This window comes from Rhodamnia argentea, chromosome 7, assembly GCF_020921035.1.
Source record: "Rhodamnia argentea isolate NSW1041297 chromosome 7, ASM2092103v1, whole genome shotgun sequence".
Classification (NCBI taxonomy): Eukaryota; Viridiplantae; Streptophyta; class Magnoliopsida; order Myrtales; family Myrtaceae; genus Rhodamnia; species Rhodamnia argentea.
The window spans coordinates 11,627,487-11,647,395 of NC_063156.1; the positions used below are offsets into that span (position 1 = coordinate 11,627,487).

At 37.8% G+C, this 19,909-nt stretch overlaps 1 protein-coding gene across 2 annotated transcripts; it reads left to right on the forward strand.

Annotated features, from left to right (window-relative positions):
• The first annotated feature begins 10,777 nt into the window (after positions 1-10,777).
• Positions 10,778-18,451, forward strand: LOC115737763 (carbon catabolite repressor protein 4 homolog 1-like). 2 transcript variants are annotated; one of them, XM_030670091.2, is made up of 12 exons: positions 10,778-11,411; positions 13,078-13,831; positions 14,696-14,782; positions 14,854-14,937; positions 15,019-15,105; positions 15,200-15,286; positions 16,879-16,932; positions 17,030-17,121; positions 17,204-17,318; positions 17,412-17,559; positions 17,662-17,814; positions 18,142-18,451. In XM_030670091.2, exons 1-11 carry the CDS (start codon positions 11,254-11,256, stop codon positions 17,805-17,807), a joined length of 1,812 nt encoding a protein of 603 aa, XP_030525951.1. In that variant the 5' UTR covers positions 10,778-11,253; the 3' UTR covers positions 17,808-17,814; positions 18,142-18,451. The 2 variants fall into 2 exon arrangements, with proteins under 2 accessions (XP_030525951.1, XP_030525952.1); XM_030670092.2 differs by having other exon boundaries at positions 18,151-18,451.
• Positions 18,452-19,909: the final 1,458 nt, after the last annotated feature.

The following is a 19,909-nucleotide window of genomic DNA, read 5'->3' on the forward strand; positions in this document are numbered from 1 at the left end:
GTTCTGACGTGAGGAAATGTCGGTGGTGCTTGGCTTTTAGTTGTTCGGTTCTTACTAATAATATAAGCTCGTGATCGCGTGTTCGATTCACAATATCTCCCGCTCGGGGTTTGTTTTTTTTGAGACTGCTTCTTGCCGTCCTGTGAACTGGAGCGGGTCTTCCGCGATACTAGGGGACGAACCGATACAAGATCAAAGGCCGACGTGCCAGAACATCAGAATTCGAGCAATAATGGAGAATCTGAGATAGAGCTAACGTGTAAAGCAACGTAATGATTCAGTGGCCAAAGCTAATGCACGAGAGAGAGAGAGAGAGAGAGAGAGTAAATGAGGCACCGAATCCACTGTGCTTATGATGGGCCATGACAAACTAAAGCATTTATGAGTCAAGGACGAGTAGGAACCGCCCGCAACAAAAAATGTGACTTTGCCAGCACCACCTTCAGAACATATCTGATGAGGTTTCCCCAGGCTGGGGCGACCATTACGAGGTTGCCACCTCTCTTTAGCCTTCTTCACAGTAGAGAGAGGGGGGGATAGAGAGAGGGAGAGGGAGAGATCGGCACGACTCTCGGTGAGCAATCAATCGCCGCCAGATGCGATGGCGGCAGTGGCAGTGGTGGCGGCGACGTTGTAACGAATCGAGACACGGGTCAAGCCCCAAAAGAAGTACTCCAAGGATAACATAAATTAGAATGTCCATTTGGGTGCGGGTCTTCTGGTTATGAATTACTCAACAAGGCCGCCTCGCCCATCTAAAGTGGGACTTTGGGATGTACGAACCCTTCACTTAAAGAACGGGAAAAGCCGTACGCCTATGGCATTTTTACCAACTAAGTTATAAGACCCATCAATTTTGTCAATTTAATTTTAAATATTTTAAAACTTTGTAACTGTAATCCATCCGACCAATTTTAGTCTTAATGACATGGATGTCGACTTTCTTACGTGGTATGGTAGATGTTGTGAAACTTTTTTGAAATTATTTTTTTATTAAATTTTAGCTTTTCTTTTCTTTTTTTTAATGTTAAGGGCCACCTGCCACCAGTAGAGGCTCGACAACCCCCTCTAGCCACTAGGCAAGGGCCTACGAGTGTCGTAAATCCCACGATTGCAGCTAGCAAGGCGTTGCGGCTCTCGCCCAATGGCTAACGGGGTTGCCGGGCCTCGGCTGGTGGCTAGCGACCCCCTGCCGGTAGTTAACAATAAAAATGAATAGAAACGAAAAAAAAAAAGATTAACAAAAAATTCAAAGAAATTCAAAAACCTTGAAAAATTTCAACGTTAACATTAATCATGCCTCGTAGGACATTGGGCATCCACGTCAAGCAATTAGCAACCAAAATTGGCCGAAATGACTAAATTGATAAATTGTCAAAAGGTTTATGACTCGATTGAAGCAATCGAAAGATTTAAGACTAAATTGACATAAGTGGAATAGGTTTATGATTTTTTTGGTAATTTTTCCCTTAAAGAATAATGGCCTAATCCTTAAAAATACCTACAACTACGGATCCAGTCCAAATTCTTAAGAAAACCCAACTTTAGGTTTAGTTCCAATTCTACCATAAACTTTTTTGTCCTATGAAAAACCCCCAACTGTATGTCATGTCTCAATTCAACCATCCAACCCCAATTTTAACCTTTTTTTTAATTTAATAAAAAAAACACCAACATTTACCGAAGTTACAAATCTGCCCTGATTAACCCTCTGTCCAAAATTTCTCGTTGACAATCGAGAGATGAAAAATTCTCAAACACGAGCTATTCGAGCATCCTAAGCTAAGTGTCTTGCATGAGCTCTCCAATTACGAGAGATGGAATACTCCCGAACATGAGAGATTGAAGACCGACCCCAAAATCGAAGATTCTCGTGAGAGATGAAAGGAAGACTCTCTTTAAGAGTAAGAGCAATTGAAGAAATCTAACCCTAATTGCTCTAATTTTAACCTAAATTTAAGATATAAGAAGATGATATCACAAATCATCTCCAAACGACATATTCTTGGATACGAAATTTGGATAAAAGCTAGAGCAATGACATGGAAATGCCCTTTAAGACCGCCAAGGGTGATTTTGGATGGGAGATTAATGGGGGCAGATTTAGAACTCAAGTAAAAACTAGTGATTTTTTATGAGATAAAAAAATTAGGGTAAAATTAGAACTCGACCTAAAGCTGTGATTTTTTTACGAGACAAAAAAAAAATTAGGGTGGAATTGGGACTGGCACTAAAGTTGAGGGTTTTTTATAAGATAAAAAAGTTTAGGATAGAAAGTAGACTGGGACAAAAGTTAGGGGTTTTTATGAGACAAAAAAAAAAAGTTTAGGACAATATGGGGACTAGACCTCAAATTGGGGGTTTTTATGAGACAAACAAAGTATAGAGTAGAATTAGGATTTGGGCTAAAGTTGGGAGTTTGTGAGGGTGTTTTGCCTAAGAATAATTGATGTTCTATTTTCGGTATTGGAATGTGTCACCTAACAATACACCCTCGTTAGCTGATGTGTGATTTGGTCAATTCTTTCATCCCATACGTCTTAAAAGCTTGCCAAGACCAAGTAAGGACGACAAGTGAGTAAACTAATGAGGCCGAATGCCCCCACTAAAATTTTCAAAGTTTTTTTTTTTTTTTGATAAAAAACATCACAAGTGCCATAATTTTAGTATGGCTCGTATTTTAGCACCAAAACTTTTTTTAAAATCATTTATTCCCACTTTTGATAAAAAAAAAAAACAATCACTTAAGTATCAAATCTGATGTGGCCAATATAACAAAATTTTGTCATTTTTCAAACCGACATGGCCAAATTTTGTCATTTTTCAAATCAACATGGCCCGCCCGCAACTTGAGTAAGCATCTGTGCCCCAGGTGATGTCCTTTTACCATAGTTTGCCCCAATTTAAAACCCTAACTCGGCCAAATCGACCAAATCCCATCTTCTTCAACCCTAATTCACAACTTAGCAATTTGGGTAGAGAATTTCAAGGTGAATCTTGCAATGGAAAGTAGGAGCATGACAAGCGGCTCAATTTATGTGTTTCAAGAACGGATGTGTGAAGGGTCGAATGAGAATGGCGAGCTCTTGAAGAGCGCGAACAAAAGCTTCAAAAATAGGGCCTTTTGGTTCTTCTGTGGCATTGACTCTAGGTGAAACTGGAGCTTCTACGGCCGTCGTCTAGGGGATCCAGGAAGGAACGAGCTAAGGCTTGAACCAGAAGAGCGAGCTCTTGAGCGATGGAGAAGAGCCTCTCGGGCACAGCTCTCCATCGACAGCAACAATGGTCATCGACTGTCTTGGAAGCACACCGAAGGTAGCGTCAAAGACGAAAGAGGGCTCAGTGGTGAGAAGGCATGAAAGGAGATGAAGCCGAGCGAGGGAAAACTAGAGGGAAGGAAGATGGTGGCGATAGGGAAGATGGATGGGTCAATTGGAACGGCGTGTTTGGTTAAAAACAAGAGAGCGTGGCCGAAATTTCCAAGTTGGCTTTTCTTTTTCATAAAAATGCCACGTAATCATGTATAATTAATTTAAAAAATCACGTAATAAACATTCAATTATAAATGCAGCATAGATATGTGGCCGGAATTTGTCTCCAAAGGCACTTAAGTGGTTGTTTTCTTCGATATGACAACGTTATCGACAAAAAGTTTTGACACCAAAATGAGCGTCATACGAAAGTTATAATACATATAATGTCATTTTCTAGTTTTCTTTAATATATGTGCATTTTCTAAGTTAGTATTTATTTGACCCCATTAATGCAGTAACTTTGACCCTAGTAAATTTTCGGCACCATAATATGTCCCTTTTATATTTGAGGTGTCGCAAAAAAGGAAAATATTTTCTGCACTTTTGAATGTGTTTTTATCATGGGTTGAAAATGTTTTCCTTGATTAGCTTATTTTCAGCAAACCAAATGCCAGAAAATCTGGAAAACATTTTTTTGAAAGTTATTTTTCGCGAAGTAAACAAAGCTTTTGTTTTATTCAATCAAGTACCTCAAGTTTCCAAATTTGGCTCAATGGAAGGCATCCTTAAATAAGTAGTCGTGTCAAGTGATTTTGCTAAAGTGGCTCGCTTAGTCAGCGAAAAATAAGCATAATTGATGATGTATAAATGATTTCAACATGTACAGAGCGCGTTCGAGCTAAGTTTAATTAATCGGTGTTATGTGCGGAAATAGTCATGTTATGTGTGCATTAACCCTTTTAATGCTTTTTATACGTTTTAGACACGTGCAATTTAAATTAATCATCTTGTCATTCGTGTTAAACGGCGAGGTCAACGATGTTTTGACATGGTTGGATTACTTATAAACACATTTGACATGCATATGCATGAGAGCTTATGTACTTTTTTTTAAAATGTTTTAAGCATGCGGTATCCTTTAACCTATTTAATAATCATGAGCTCGAAATTGAGAATCGTGAAAAATATAGTTCACTATACTTATGACATGCATATAGAAATTACCCGCACCCAACCCTAGGGGATACGGGATTAGACGCTACATATTGTAACTTTAGTTCCCAAACTATGTCTTAACAAAATCTAGCTACCTGTCGTAAAATGATTCATGTGAAAAATGGAAAATGCATCGAATCCGGGAAAGCTAATAAACTTGTAGAGACAACTTTTTACTTTAACTTATAATGATAATATTCTTGTCTAGGTTTAGTTTTCATTCTATTTTTATGGTTTTGTTTTTATAATTATATCAAATGCTCGAAAATATTATCGATGAAGGTATTTTATGCTTTTATATCTTGTTGGCCCCACCGGTGAAAATCTCCATGCTTCGTCCCCATTGGTATGAGCGTAGATAGTCCACGAACCACACATCTACACAAGAGGGAGCCATGCTCTAAATATCATTTGTTCCGACCCGATCTACTTTAAATTTCGGATAAAGTTTCTTAGGCTGCGTTTGGTAGTCGGGATAAAAATCGGGATATGATAAGATTTATCCAATCTTGTGTTTGGTTCCTGTTCATGATAGGATAAAATGGAATATAAGGGAGATATAGCCTGGATATAATTATTTCATGGGGGAGATGGAATAATGGTGGATATGATTTCTTATATCCATGATATAAAAGCTATTTTTTTAATAACAAAATTCTGAAATAATAAAATTAGAATAATAATTAATTTTGAATTATATTTGAATTCAAATATTAACGCTAACATAAAAAAAATTAAATATTTTATATATACTTGTATGTATTTATAAATTTGAATTTCTTCTACTTTATAATATATATATATGTATATATATATATATATATATTGTGCATAAACACACACTTCATATCCATATCATTACATATTTTAAGTATGGTAGTATAGTTTATTATTTAATAAAATCTCTATTAAGAAATGATGGAACAGAATAGAAATAATGAAAATGATATATAAAAAATAAAAAAATCAATAAATAAAAATGAAGTAGAAGAACCACATTTTAATTGAACAAATTCGAACTTGAAAATGATCTTTCTAATTCTAAAAAAATGTAGGACGATGAAATTTCTAAAAAAAAAAAAAGGTAGAAATCTCCATCTTCTTATCTTATATATCTTTGGTTTACGTTGAAGTTTCAACATTCCATTGTAGTTTTTTAGTTCATGTCAAAACTTTACAAAAAACGGCAAGAGAGTCGAAACTTCTTCTCGATAGTAGGTTTTTGGTTCACGTAAAAAATTTATAAAAACAGAAAGAGAGTCAAAACTCATTCTCCTCCGTAGCTTTATGGTTCATGTTGAAGTTTAACCAAAGTAACAAGAGAAAATACTTTTCATAATTACAAATGTGAATGATCATATTTTCTTTCTCTTACTAGAGTTGGGAGTGAATTATGAAAGATTCTTCTCTCTCCGTTTTTGCATTTTCAAATTCATTTATATCAATATGTACAAATGTCAAACAATGAACATTATAGGATATTCACATATCCGACTTTATTTATGCGATTCATCAAACAGTGGATAGAATATGGCAAAATCCCTAGATTTCATATCCTATTATATCCAATCATATCCTGGCTAGAAATCCAAACGACCAAACGCAACCTTAAAGCATAGAAGTAGTTGGGTCAATTTGCTAGTTGGATAAGGTATAGTTATGCCTATTTTTTTGTTTTTTGTTTTCAAAGATTTACCTGTTTTGAAATTGTGAAAATAAATTCTTTATATTAACTGCTTCCATGCAAACACCGGATGAAGCGACAGGTTAAAATTTAGGGCGCGCGTGACAACGCTTCTAATGTAGAATTTTTCCTCCGGAAGTTCTTATGGAGCATAAATTTATTTGGTAACGCAACTTCTAAAGCAAAAATCCATTTGGTTACACAATTTTATTTTTTATACTTCTGAAGTATTTTTTTGCTTCAGAAGTAATTTTCGAACCACTTGAAGAAGAAATAAAAACAAATTTACTTCTCTCTAGAAGTGAAAATCAGAAAGAAACAATCCGCCGTCGGTAACCATTGTTTTCTGTCGCCCGCCATCGCTTATCTCCTCCGAACGATTAATAAAAAAAATTAAAAAATTATAATAATTTTTCTCTAAATTTATATTGCATGGAAGTGTTTTAGCAGTATCATTTTTTTAATGAATTATAAGAAATAAACATTCCATGATTTGGTTAAATGGCATCTCATAAAGACACAATCAGGCATAGTAGACCGAGCAATTGACCCAATTATTTGTAAGCTTGACGGTGGACGAGGTTAAAAAGGGGAATTGGGTCAATAATTTTTCGTAGAAGATTTTGTGCCAATTATGTTCCGTAAGTAGAAATTTTAAACAGTTACCAAACGAATTTTTGTACTAGAATCATAAATTTTATCATGTTATCAAACGCTTTTCTCCGATCAGAAATTTACTTGTAGAGTAAAAGTAGAAAAATTAACTTTTGCTCGGAAGCAGAAGTAGAAATATCAAACTTCTAGCCATAATCTAGAGCAAAAGTGTTGTCTTGCTCGCCTTAGCGGCGACGCCAACAGTACGGATCCAATTGGGCTGAAATCATGTCGAGGAGCCTGATTAAAATTTTTGAAATAGTTCCCCTGGTTCCTTTATCCCAACAATATTTTGATAGTTAATGATAAAAAATACATATTAAGAAATGAACATCTAGCGTGGGCCATTCAAGGCTAAGGCCCAGCTCCCAGGCATTCTTTGGGAACTAGGCCTTTGGTTTCTTAGTTTGATGGCCCTGATATTCTTCACCAGAAGGCTACTAGGGCTAATTTGTGGCCTCTGAGCCAATTTCAAGCAAATATTTTTGACAAAATTGTCACGAAGGACAGCTGGCTTGTTAGCAATTTTCGATAAAAAAATGGTTGGAACGACTATATTAAAATTTTGTGTAAAATTTAATGACTGAATTGAAAAATTTAAGACTGAATTGACATTCTTACGATAGATTTAAGACCGATTGGGTAATTTTCCTAGATGAACTTTGCGGTGTTATCGCTCCAACCATATTTGGAGGAGCCACTTCTGCCGATTCCAACGAAGCCAAACGTCTAACAGAAGACCGTGTCTTGTTTGGTGTATATTGAGGAATGTGGATGCTTTTTTAACACTCCACTCTCATGCTTTCTCCTACTCTAACACCATGTGAGATTTTGTGGGATCATTGCCAACTGTTCTACAATCTTAAGTTTCTAAATAAATACGCAGTTTAGTATTTATATATTCTAACAATGGGTATGATTTATTTTTGTCCATCTATTATATTATACTTCTATTTTTAGTTTCTTCATCGAAAGAACATTTTGGTACAAATGAGCTCTTAGTTTAGGGAAAATTTTTATGAAACTACCACATTGAGACTATATCCCAGTAAGTTGTTTTTGGGGTTGACTTATAAAGTAAACTAATTCGGATAATTATATAGATTTTATCAATACTAATAGACAAATTAAAGAGAACCTCCTAATTATAAGAGATTACATGTGCACAGATGTTTCATAATGTGGTAAATAATTCGAATATTTTGCAGCAAGCCGATTATTCGATACGTGAGAAAAGAAACGCTATTTCCGTAGTTTATGTATTTATCGTTGAAGGAGAGGGAATATGGTGCCCGAAAATGAATATGATTTGTTCTATCAATGGTATGGAGTTTGCGGTTCGCATGACTAGAATTTGAATACAATTATCAAAGACATCAAAAGTTTAATTTTCACCCTTTCTTTTGGCAATTGATATACTTTTTGGCCTGAAGCTGACCAGCTTTTAAGACCCATAGCGGCGGCGAGCGAAATGGGAGCAGCCTAGAAAAATGCTGATTTTTTTGCGAATATGTGACCAGTTTTATCAATGCCATGTCCTAATCATTTCTGTCTCACCAAGTTAGCATTTCATTGGATAATTGATTGAACTCCACTTAAGCTGGATCATTTATTTAGAAAATAGGAAAAACAACATCATCCATTCAAAATAATTACCTCGTGAGTTCCAAACCTTTTTCGAAGAATATGTAATACATGTATACATAGGTTTATACATTAGATGGCTAAGCACGTGATATTTGAGAATCCAGATAAATATTTATTGTGTTCCCTCGTGACATCATGCATATGTTCACTTATTCATTAAAGAAATGTATTTATCTCCAATCCATGCATAAGCCTTTTATGTTGTGCCGCAAATGCATGATTTTGTTTGTGGATGGAATATTTATGAGTATGTTATCCCGGCACAAATAAGATTTTATTTTCGCAATAGCCAATTAAAATCGATATTCACTAAGAACGGGTTAGATATAACGTATTTTTGCATATATTATTTGAGATTGTAACCCGTCGAGGGTAGGAAATACCAAATAAAAAACATTAGAACTCTTACATATGTGGCTAAAAAGTTTTAAACTCACGATTTTGCTAGGTAGATGTATGGTAAAATACCGGAAGATAAGAAAATGGATATTATTAGGATGCGCATGATAATACTTACGGAAGTGGATTTCTGCTCCGGAAGTGTTTCTGAAGCGTAAATCCATTTGGTAAAAATTTTACTTCTGAAAAAATTTCTACTTCTGAAGTGAATTTCAATTTCTGAAGTTATTTTTTTCCCAATTTGAGAAGTTAAAAAAAATAGTTTCTCCAATTCAAGAAGTACTTCTCGCCTCATCATCTTTTTATTACTCCATCACTATCTTTTTGATCATACCCACATCAGCCACCCTGCGTCGCTACTGATTGTCGCCGACCTCCGCCCAACGCCTACCTCCACCGGTCGTTGCCCACAACCACCACTAACCGCCGACCATCACCCGCCCTTGCCTACAGGAGACCTCCATCGGCCCCCACCCGCCGACCGTCCCCGGTAGCCAACCACTGTCGACCTCCGCCGTCTGCGACTGTCGACCACCGCCGTCTGCCACCGTCGACCACCGTGGACCACCAACCACCGCCCACCGCCAACCTTCACCGGTCGCGATGGCCGCCAACAACCGATCTTTGCCGGCTACAAGCGTCGCCAACTGCCACCCCCTGTCGCCAACCATTGACCATCACCTTGGCTGTCACTGCCGAGTCACTATCTCCGGCTGCTAGAGTGAAAAATAAATAATAATTTTTTAAAAAAATTTAAATAATATTTTAATAATAAAATTTATTTTTAAATAAATTTAAAAATTTCAAAAATGAAGTGAAATTTTTTTGGCTATCGATAACAATTTTTCATAGAGTATTTTGTGTTAATAATATTTCAGAAGTAGAAAATTTCAATAGTTACCAAACGAATTTTTTCGATTAGAAATAACTTCTAGAGTATAAGTAGAAAAATCAACTTCTGCTTTTGAGAAGGAGTAGAAAGATCAACTTTTGACAGGAAGTTGATTTGTGAAGTAGAAAAGTTACCATGTGGGCCCTTAGCTTCTCCACAATTTTTATGTAAATTTAATTTTAGAGTGTGATTTTTTTTTTTGTGTCACGATTAATGTCACTTTCAATCAATATTTTGAATAGCTAAATGAAAACTCAAAATTGTCTCCTCCTATCCATTATGTAGATTTTATGTACACACTGAAGAAAATATATTGAACAACAAACTAGTATATTATAGCTTGTTGAAATTCTCTCTCCTTTTTTTTTCTATTGAATTTGATATTGTACACATAAAATTTTCTAAAAGGATATACAATATATTTAAAAAAGAAAAAAATCACAAAAAAATTCTAAACTATGGTCGCCGTGATATATTTACCCTCAAACATTTTTTTTTTTGTGAAACGAAAAACCCCAAGCTTCTCAAGAGTTTATTTTCCTTTTATTGTCCGGATAAAAGCCATAAAAAGTTCTAAATTATGCACATTTGTGACATAGCTATCCCTTTTTTTATTTTTATTTTTCCTTCCTCCTTAATGTTCCGCCGCCCTCCATCGTCGCTATCCTCGCTATCGCCAAACCAAGAAAGAAAATAAAAGAGGAAGTTAAAAAAAAAGAAAATAAGAAAAAAAATACATAAAGTGAGTTGATATATTTTAGCCATAGCGTCTCTTGCTTCGTGTTGTCCACGTAGGCAACGCCATAAGATTTTCGGTGGTGTTTGTTAATGTAATTTTGTCGGAAGGTAAATGTATAAAAAGATTTATGATAAATATATTATGGGGGCATAATTTTTTTGGCTTTTTCCTTTTTTTTTTTTTTAAGGTGCAGAAGAAATAGGAACGAACCAAACGACGTCGCTGGAGCTTCCCGTCCGTCCTCTCGTCAGTCGTCTCGCGGTCGCCCCCTCTCTCTATAAACCTCCTCGCATGGAGTGTGTCGCAGACGCAGCAGCAACCGCCACCAATCACCACCACCTCCTCCTCCTCCTCGTCCCCCGTGCCCGCCCAACCGCGTGCCTCCTCTGCAATTACAGACTCAGTACCACTACCATCTCAAAGTCTCAACACTCTTCGTCGACACGGCCATTAACATCACACTCTTCTCGTTCCCTCTCTCTCTAAACCCTAATTCTACATTTCCTCTGCTTTCGCCATCTTCTCCACCGATTCGCCTCGATCAATCGCGGGGAAAACTCTTCACTTCCGTGCGAGATCCGTGAGGGGCTGTGAATCCTGCGGATTGCTATGGGTAGCGCCCGGTAGGGAAGTCTGGCGTGCAGTTTCGTGCCCGTTAATGGCGGATCCGCCGCGCGTCCGCAGCTATAGAAGAGCCGCCGCCGCCACTTTCGTGGATTCGGATTCTTCGATTGAGCTTGGAGGAGTCGAAGATTGCGAGGATTAAAGTATGCTGAGCGTGATTCGCGTGCACTTGCCCTCCGACATACCGATTGTAGGCTGCGAGCTCACGCCTTATGTGCTTCTGCGCCGACCCGACAAGACCATCTCCAACGAAGACGTGTCCGACTTCGCTCCCTTCGATGGCTACTTCCTGAGATACAAGTGGTGAGGGATTTAGTTTTCTATGAGGCTTGTGTAGGGTGAGATGGAAGATTTAGTTTCAAGTGCCCCGCTCTGAGTTCTTGAGGATTCTCTATATTTTGGGTTTCAGTTCTCCTTTTTGACCTAGGATAGCTGGACCTGGACTAGCAGGTTTTTGGGAATGAGATGGATTGGCTTTGTTTACTTGCGTGCAGAGTGGGGAGATGGTATGGTAAAAAGTTGTGTGAAATGCTTATGGCCTCTTGAATATGCTTAAGTTGGGAATGCTACGTTTATTTGCTCAGTTTTGTGGTCAATCAATGTTTCTTCGATCAACTTCCCTCCGATAATCATTGTATGGTCCCTTTAGGTTCGTTTGTAATATTCTGTCATTGGGCTTGCTGTGTCTTTCTCATTCAATTTTGTCTCTTATGGTGAAAGCCGTGCAGTTTCACTTAAATTTCTCTGCTCTGGTAGATGTTGGGTAAGCAAAGCAGAGAAAAGAATTTAATCGCCACTCTTTTGGGGAAAACGATAATTCTTTTCTTAAATTTCTCAGCTCAGGTAGATGTTCGGTAAGCAAAGCAGAGAAAAGAATTTAATCCCCTTTCTCTTGGGGAAAACCATGATTCTTTTTCCCCTGGAAACTGTGTCTTATTGTTTTTCTTTTTAACCTAAGGAATTTCCACGAGAAAAGATTTGAGTTCTATTTGTTTCCGTCCAAGTGATAGAAAAAGATCCCAACTGAGTGGAACCTGGGATTTTGAGGGGCAATTGGAGTTGCTCGTCAAGGTCATTAATCACTAGAAATTTTGATATGGTACTGACTCATCCTTTCGTTAGGATGCTGGGTCTTTTCCAGAAATTGGGGGGGGAGAGTTTGCATAATGGAAAGAGAAGCCCACATCCCAATGGCTGGAATAAGCCTTTCTAAAACATTTAAATATTGTTATGGCTTATTAGGAGATAAGGGAATATAAATTTGAAGGCCTTTCCATTTTCATCCTATATATGAGCCACTCTCTCTGTAGGAGTCCTGGCATTGGAGTATAAGTACAAAATAAGCCTTACTGCACTAAGTAGGGATTGAACTATGAACTAGAAGAGTTCATGCTTTTGCAAAATCACATGGTGCATCTCTTTTGAGTATAATTTTCATGTCTTTTATGTGATTTCATTCAAGATTATACTTCGCGGTACTTTGTCGTGAAACCAATCTTGTGAAGGAAAACAATCTTAATCGATCTGATGTCACCCCGAAGTCTACCTGAATGTAGTATTTTAATATAGAATGGTTTGTTGCAATGTTTGACTGACTTTAGCATTGTTGCTACTCTGATAATCAACTTCCACACCTATATGTTGTGTAGAAAACAACTTTCCATGTTGTAGCTGATTAGGCCGGTAAAGAAGATGCCTTTCTGGCACATAAATTCTCTGGCTCGTGCCAATTACGGCGTTTTTCTCACCTTGAGCATGACACTTCAATTATGTTTGTTATTAGTTTAATTTTACTATCAAGGAATTTATACTTGTCTATTTCTAATGAGACTATGTTTAGTTTAATTATATTAGGTGATGGGAAGGAAATATTGGTTCAACTTGATGAATGCGCAACATATCTAGTTTTCTCTGATTATGTGTCTGGACCTAATCATTGAATGGTTGCTATGCAATCTCCACTATGCAGGTATCGTGTCCAAAGTGACAAAAAAGTTGCTGTCTGTAGTGTGCACCCCTCAGAGCAAGCCACACTGCAGTGCTTGGGCTGCGTGAAGACCAAAATACCTGTTGCTAAAAGCTACCATTGTTCGCCCAAATGCTTCTCAGACGCATGGCAGCATCATCGAATTCTACATGACCGTGCTGCGAGTGCTGTAAATGAGAATGGAAATGAAGAGGAAGAGTTATTTGGGCGTTTCAACAGTTCGGGATCTGGAAGTATAAGCGCTAGTTTATCTAGTTCTGGTTCAATTCCTAGTCTTGCTAATGGTTCAGCATCTTTATATCCGGCAGCAGCTACTCAGAGGGCTGGTGGTGAAACTTTGATTGAAGTTGGACGATCTAAAACTTACACACCTACAGCTGAAGATATCGGTCATGTTCTTAAGTTTGAATGTGTGGTGGTAGATGCAGGAACGAAGCTTCCTGTCGGGCATGTCAGCACCATAGTAACTTCTCGTGTCATTCCAGCTCCCTCCCCTAGCCCTCGTCGATTGATTTCAGTCAGTGCAAATGATTTGATGGGACATTTAGATGCTGATGGTCGCATTTCATCGTCAGGAACATTTTCCGTGTTGTCATACAACATTTTGTCTGATATTTATGCCACAAGTGAATTATACAGTTATTGCCCTTCATGGGCTCTTTCTTGGCCATATCGCAGACAGAATCTGCTTCGGGAAATTGTTGGTTACTGTGCGGATATTATTTGCCTTCAGGAGGTACAAAAGTGCATGTGCAATCATAATTTCCATCTTATTAGATTGATGTCAGTTTTCAATTCGAGTTCAGGTGCTTCTGGGAACTTGTCTATCTTCATGACATTCTCTGGTGCATGAGACATAGTAGTTTACTTTTTACAGCCATTCCATTTAAAGCATGTCCAAGCAATTCTTTTTCTTCTTGAATTCCATGTCGAGGAGATGGTTCTTGCGTCAATTGTAAATGTCCCATGTCCTTTCATGGTTCGACTTCTGATTGACATTTATGAGATCAACACATAACTGATCCTTATGTACAAACCAGATTGACTTGAGTGAAAATCTCCTGCCCCTGACTTCACTCTTTGTCATGTGATTGACTTAAGCTTAGGTTTGGACCATAAATTCCTCCTTTGGTTGTTCTAGATGGAGGTTTTCTGTGATTGTCAGGTCTGAGTTTGATATGTGGTTCTGTTCCTTTTTTATCAGCGGGCATAAACAGATTTCTAGGTGCTTAATCTCATTTTATGCCATGTTTGATATTTTGAGCCCTTAGACCTTAATCGCCCAAATGGAATTATATAGCCCACTGCACTCAGGGGGATAAAGCTTAAGTAATGCTGTGCTACGTTTGGTATTTGGGTTTTCCAAGTACACATATGACAATTCTGCTCTACTTTTATCAAATTGCCAAAAGGTCTTGTTAATGGATAATTTTTCTACCAATTGAAATGGTTAAGGAAAATGTAATTCAAATTATGATTATTGAGGATATTTGGTCCCTGCTCTATCTGTTTGAATGTTTGGACTTCAAGTATTTGCTTCAGTTTGGAATTGCTTGATGAAGTTGCATAACTTCTAATTGTCACTATAGCTTCTTTTCAGGTTCAAAGTGATCACTTTGAGGAATTTTTTGCTCCTGAATTGGAGAAGCATGGCTATTTAGCTTTATATAAAAGAAAGACAAATGAGGTATGTTTTCTTGTACCCGTTAGTCTCTGTCCATGGGAGCTTCTTTTATTACTTCTTTTTGCTATTTACAGGTTTACAGTGGGAATTTCAATGCAATAGATGGTTGTGCAACATTTTTCCGGCGAGACAGATTTTCCCATGTTAAGAAATATGAGGTCTGGAGTCATAGGCTTGCGACTTTGCATCTTGTATTGTTTTTGGTCTATTGTTTATTTAAAAGACGCAATTGATTGCAGGTTGAATTTAACAAGGCTGCACAGTCTTTGACAGACGCTTTGCTTCCTAGTGCACAAAAGAAAAGTGCCTTAAGCAGATTGGTGAAGGTGATTCAGTTTTTTATCTTGGCAAAAGTTACTCCATTCATGCCCTGCTGTCATGTTGATTAGCTTCTGCTTATAATTTCCTTCTTTGTGATAGGATAATGTTGCTTTAATAGCTGTTTTGGAAGCGAAATTCAGTAACCAAGGAGGTGACAATCCTGGGAAAAGGCAGCTTCTTTGTGTGGTAAGATGTCTAATTCTTATTAGTTCCTTCATAAAACTAGAAAGGAAGTTGTCTGCGACCATGCATTTTAATGTCGTTAAACGTAAAATCCTACTTAGACAGCTGATCATCAGCTTTGTGTTCTGTGAGGCCCTATTTTACAGCTGTTTCACTTATGAGATTCAACATGTGGAATGAGGGAATTAGCTAAAAGGCAACACCACTACATTAATGAGGAATGAAATCAACATTCAGAGAGATCCTTTTGTAACACACTATTGATTAGAACCAGCACCTCGAATTGCCGTGATTGCTTGCTTTGGACATAGTCTGGGGGGTTTTGAAGTGTTTTAGCTCTGAGTGGATGGTGGGTCCTTGTCTCTTTGGAGTGGGCTTGTTTCTGTTATGTCGTGTAACCTGATGCCTATTTTTTAGGTTCTCATGTACATTAACAGTGAGCATTAGGCAGTCCATTCTGCATCTCTGAAGCTTTAAACTGGGCTTCATTGACAACTTTGCTTACAGTTTTAACAATAGCAGAGTTAGGAGGCATATTAGAGAGAGGAGTTTTATTCAGTCCAGTTATTTCCTTGGGCTTTAGCCACTGAAATGCAGGACTGTCCTCTAATGTTCATCTCTTGAAGTCATTTTTGTTTCTTTTTTGTTTTTTGGTCCACATTTTTGTTTCTTCTTTACATTAACTGTTTTTTTGGGTAATCTGGTAGAGTATTTTTGCTTCATAGATGGTGGTTCCATACAGTGGCAAGAATTTTCTACTGAGAACTGTTTTGGTCTTGACCTATGAAATCATAATGTCGTCATTCCCTCTCGCTAGAAACCGCGCTCACGTGTTGCGTGAGTGCAAGAAATTGACATTTGAAAGATCAAGCAAAATTATATTTCCACAAAATATTTGAATTATAATAAAATGGAAACACATTATGGATAAAAATACGCAATGTGGACAGTGTGTATGAATATTTATGGGATGAGACAAATGTTATGAGATTTGAAATCTTGTTAAGAAAGCTGTTATGGGTAGAAAATAATAGATATCATAATAAAGAATGCGAGAGATAAAGTTGAATTATGAAATTGCGTATTTGTCCATGGACATAATATTAATAAAATAATTAATTAAGGATATGTGAGGGAAGGAAAAAAAAGGACTGAGATCTCTTAAAAGTACAAGGCTCTCTTTGCTTTATAGAATAGTATGAACTACTGAAGTTCCCCCTTAGATTTGCCTTGGTGGTTTGAGAAGAGGGCCCTTTTTGTTGAAGCTGCCTTTTATGGGTTGTCGGAGTTTAACCCCTATCAAGACTTGAGATGCATGAGCTTCCTTTTGATAGAGACACTCTAGAAATATTCTGAGCAGTGGATATCCCTTTATTGTCCCCTGATTGTCGGACTTTTGTGGTATCTCTGATGTTTTTCCAATAGTCTTAAAAGCTACAGTTGTCAAGGTAAATTCTTGCTTTTATCTTCAATATCTTTTAAAAGGATTGTTAGTTAAGTTATACACTATAATATCTATTCTAGTTGTCTTTTCTGCTCATCTTTGGGCTTTATGCATCTTGTGACCATTTCATTTTTTTCCTGCTGGAGTGTAGGCCAATACGCATGTTAATGTCCCCCATGATCTCAAAGATGTGAAGCTTTGGCAGGTACTTTCCCATATCTCCATCCTCGGTGGCCAATCTGTTTCAGCTATTCCACATTTTCTCCTTTTGGACCTCATTGTCCTTTTAATTGTCATTTTAGATCCACACTCTATTGAAAGGATTGGAAAAAATAGCTGCCAGTGCAGACATTCCAATGTTGGTGTGTGGGGACTTCAATTCAGTTCCTGGAAGGTGGTTAGCTGACTCATGACTCTTCGGCGACATGGCTGTAATGAAATGAATTCGATGTGATGATTGTTAATGCTTCTTGCAGTGCTCCTCATGCACTCCTTGCTGAGGGAAAGGTTGATTCTATGCATCCAGATTTAGCGATTGACCCTCTAAATATCCTGCGTCCTTCTAGCAAGCTGGCTCATCAATTACCACTGGTAATTTTTTACATGCATAATGACTGTTTGAAGCATAACACTATTATATATACCCCAAAAGTGGCAGTACCTGAGAAACAGTTGATATTGCAGGTCAGTGCGTACTCGTCTTTTGCAAGAATGGGTGTTGGTCCTGCTTCAGAACAGCAGAAGAAAAGAATGGACCCCACAACAAATGAACCTTTGTTTACAAGCTGCACTAGGGATTTCATTGGCACCCTGGATTACATTTTTTACACAGGTGAAATTGTTGTCGATTCTTCTCCTTCATCTAAGTGATTTTTAATTTCTACCTTGAAAAGAGATCACCTTTGTATGAATGTTTCTTTTGTCGCTGCTGTAGCGGACTCTCTAACGGTGGAGTCCTTACTAGAGCTCTTGGATGAGGAGAGCTTGAGGAAAGACACAGCTCTTCCTTCTCCAGAGTGGTCTTCAGATCATATAGCTTTGTTAGCTGAATTTCGCTGCAATCCTAGACCCAGACGTTGATGTTCAGGTGGGCAAGCTTGTCTTTTCCTGTGGTTTATTTTGTAGGACTAGATTGTTTGGACGACTTTGGAGCTGCTTCGTGGTAAGATCAGAAGCCCTTCCATTTGTTGTCTGAGTGTGTCATTGTAAACTTCTACTTGCAATTTTCTCATGTCATCAGCTCCCGTGCCACGTAGTAACCTGAGTGAACAGTAATTAGGATTTGTGGTCAGGTGATCTTTTGACCATCTCTTAACTGAGCTGAGATTTGCTACCTGACCAACATCTTTCCTCCTCCATTTTCTTGACACGTGCAATGTCGATAGTCTAGGACTAATTGTGTGTGATGCTGAAGCATTTGTAGGTCACATTGGAGACACCAAGGAAAGTTATAAAGAAGCAAATGACTCGACAGCACTCACTTGTTGTAAGAATGGTACATATTCTTTCTGCAATTTTCCCCCAGTTGGGGATCCTTGCTGTGATCTTTTTGTATCATGCCCCCTTTTTTCTGTCCACAGAGAAAAGACAGTTAGTCCTTTAGATGTGTTTTCTTCTCTTTTGGGGCTAACAGAAATTTGCTTAGAAATGTCCAGTTGCTCTTTGGGTGTACTAGAAAATCCTCGCCCAGCCAGCAGTTAATATAGTATGCATGCCCTGCTTTTCGTCCTGGGTTTTCCACTCTTGGTTAGCGTGTGCAAATTTGGTATGTCTATATCTAAATATCACATGCCCTGATACAAGATAATAAATTGGCATGGCAAATTTGGTATGTCTATAGCTAAATCTTGTGTATTAGTTGAGAGAGTATTTGCTTACAAACCATTGTGGAAAGTACGAGAAAGTACTTGAGACTTTAGAGAGAGTTTGTGGCGATTCTTCTTTATGGGCCTATGATCGATTAAAATTACCACGTTTTCAGTTCGTAAAAGGTTTTACTTATTTTTACCCCATCCCCTAATTGGGTAATTAGTGAAGAAGTATGACAAATGGTGCAAGTATGACTCGGTTAAAGTCCAAAATCTGTACTACTGATTTACTTGCAATATACAAACTTTGATTAATCTTGTATAGAGGCGCACACGACTTGAATTAGTATTGAAAGTTGGATAGCTAACCCTCTTTATTTAATATTTAAGCTTTTGAACTTCTGAGGTGAGTAAATTTATATTTACACTTGTTCTTATTGATGAGTCTTGAACAAGCTGTCTAATATGTGCTAATTATTTCCAACTGAATCGGCAGTGAAATGCTCAATGTTCAAGGTATTTAACAGCATTCGGAGCTCTCTAGCCTTGATAGTGTCTCTCAAGACTTCTTCAAGAGTTTTCTTTAGATAAAAAATCATTGGAAATGCACATCCATATTCTGAAATCAAATTGTTCTGGGACCTTTTCGTTGTTGTACGTAAACTTAGCAAGCTCGGTTTTACCTATACATCCCATCCCAAGTAAGGGAGGGCATGCGCTTCGAGCTGGCTCAGCACGCACTTTGCGCTGTTGAAAAGGATCAATTCGGCTGTTTTCTTATCTTGCCATTGGATAAACAGTTTGGGCATCAAGAGAGCTTCATGAATGGCAAACATCGTCTCGTCTTTGGCAAGTGATCATAGTGGCTATACTAGAAACAGTTCCAACTACTAGGATCATTTTGTTTTATAACCAACGGACCGAGCATTATGGTCCAAGCTGGCAATTGGTTCTAAGACACGTAGGTTAATTGCCATCTCTTTGTCTTCTCACTTCATGATGAAAATTGTTTGAGCTTCGGATAGCAATTTGGCCAATTACATCTCTGTCTTCTCACTTTCATGATGAAAATTGTTTGAGCTTCGGATAGCAATTTGGCCAATTACACGGACCAAGCGGTCTCGACCTCATCCTCATCCTCATCTTCAGAATCTCTAATTTGGGCAGTGGTGGAGTAATGAAATTGTCCAAGGAGGTCCCGAACTTGTAAGGAAGTATAGCATGCACAATCATGAGTTCAAACCAAAATGCTTGGGAGACATTGACAAGGGCTTTGACCAAATAACAAAAACTTTATTGTTCATGAAATTAGCCTTTGTGCATTCATATGTATAAGCGAAGTAAAAACAATTAAAAAAGAGAGACATATGGTTT

Coding starts and splice junctions, on each gene's coding strand:
- LOC115737763 (XM_030670091.2), top strand. CDS start 11,254: ATGCTGAGCGTGATTCGCGTGCACTTGCCCTCCGACATACCGATTGTA. Junction 13,832..14,695: donor ATATTATTTGCCTTCAGGAG/GTACAAAAGTGC, acceptor GCTTCTTTTCAG/GTTCAAAGTGATCACTTTGA. Junction 14,938..15,018: donor CCCATGTTAAGAAATATGAG/GTCTGGAGTCAT, acceptor AATTGATTGCAG/GTTGAATTTAACAAGGCTGC.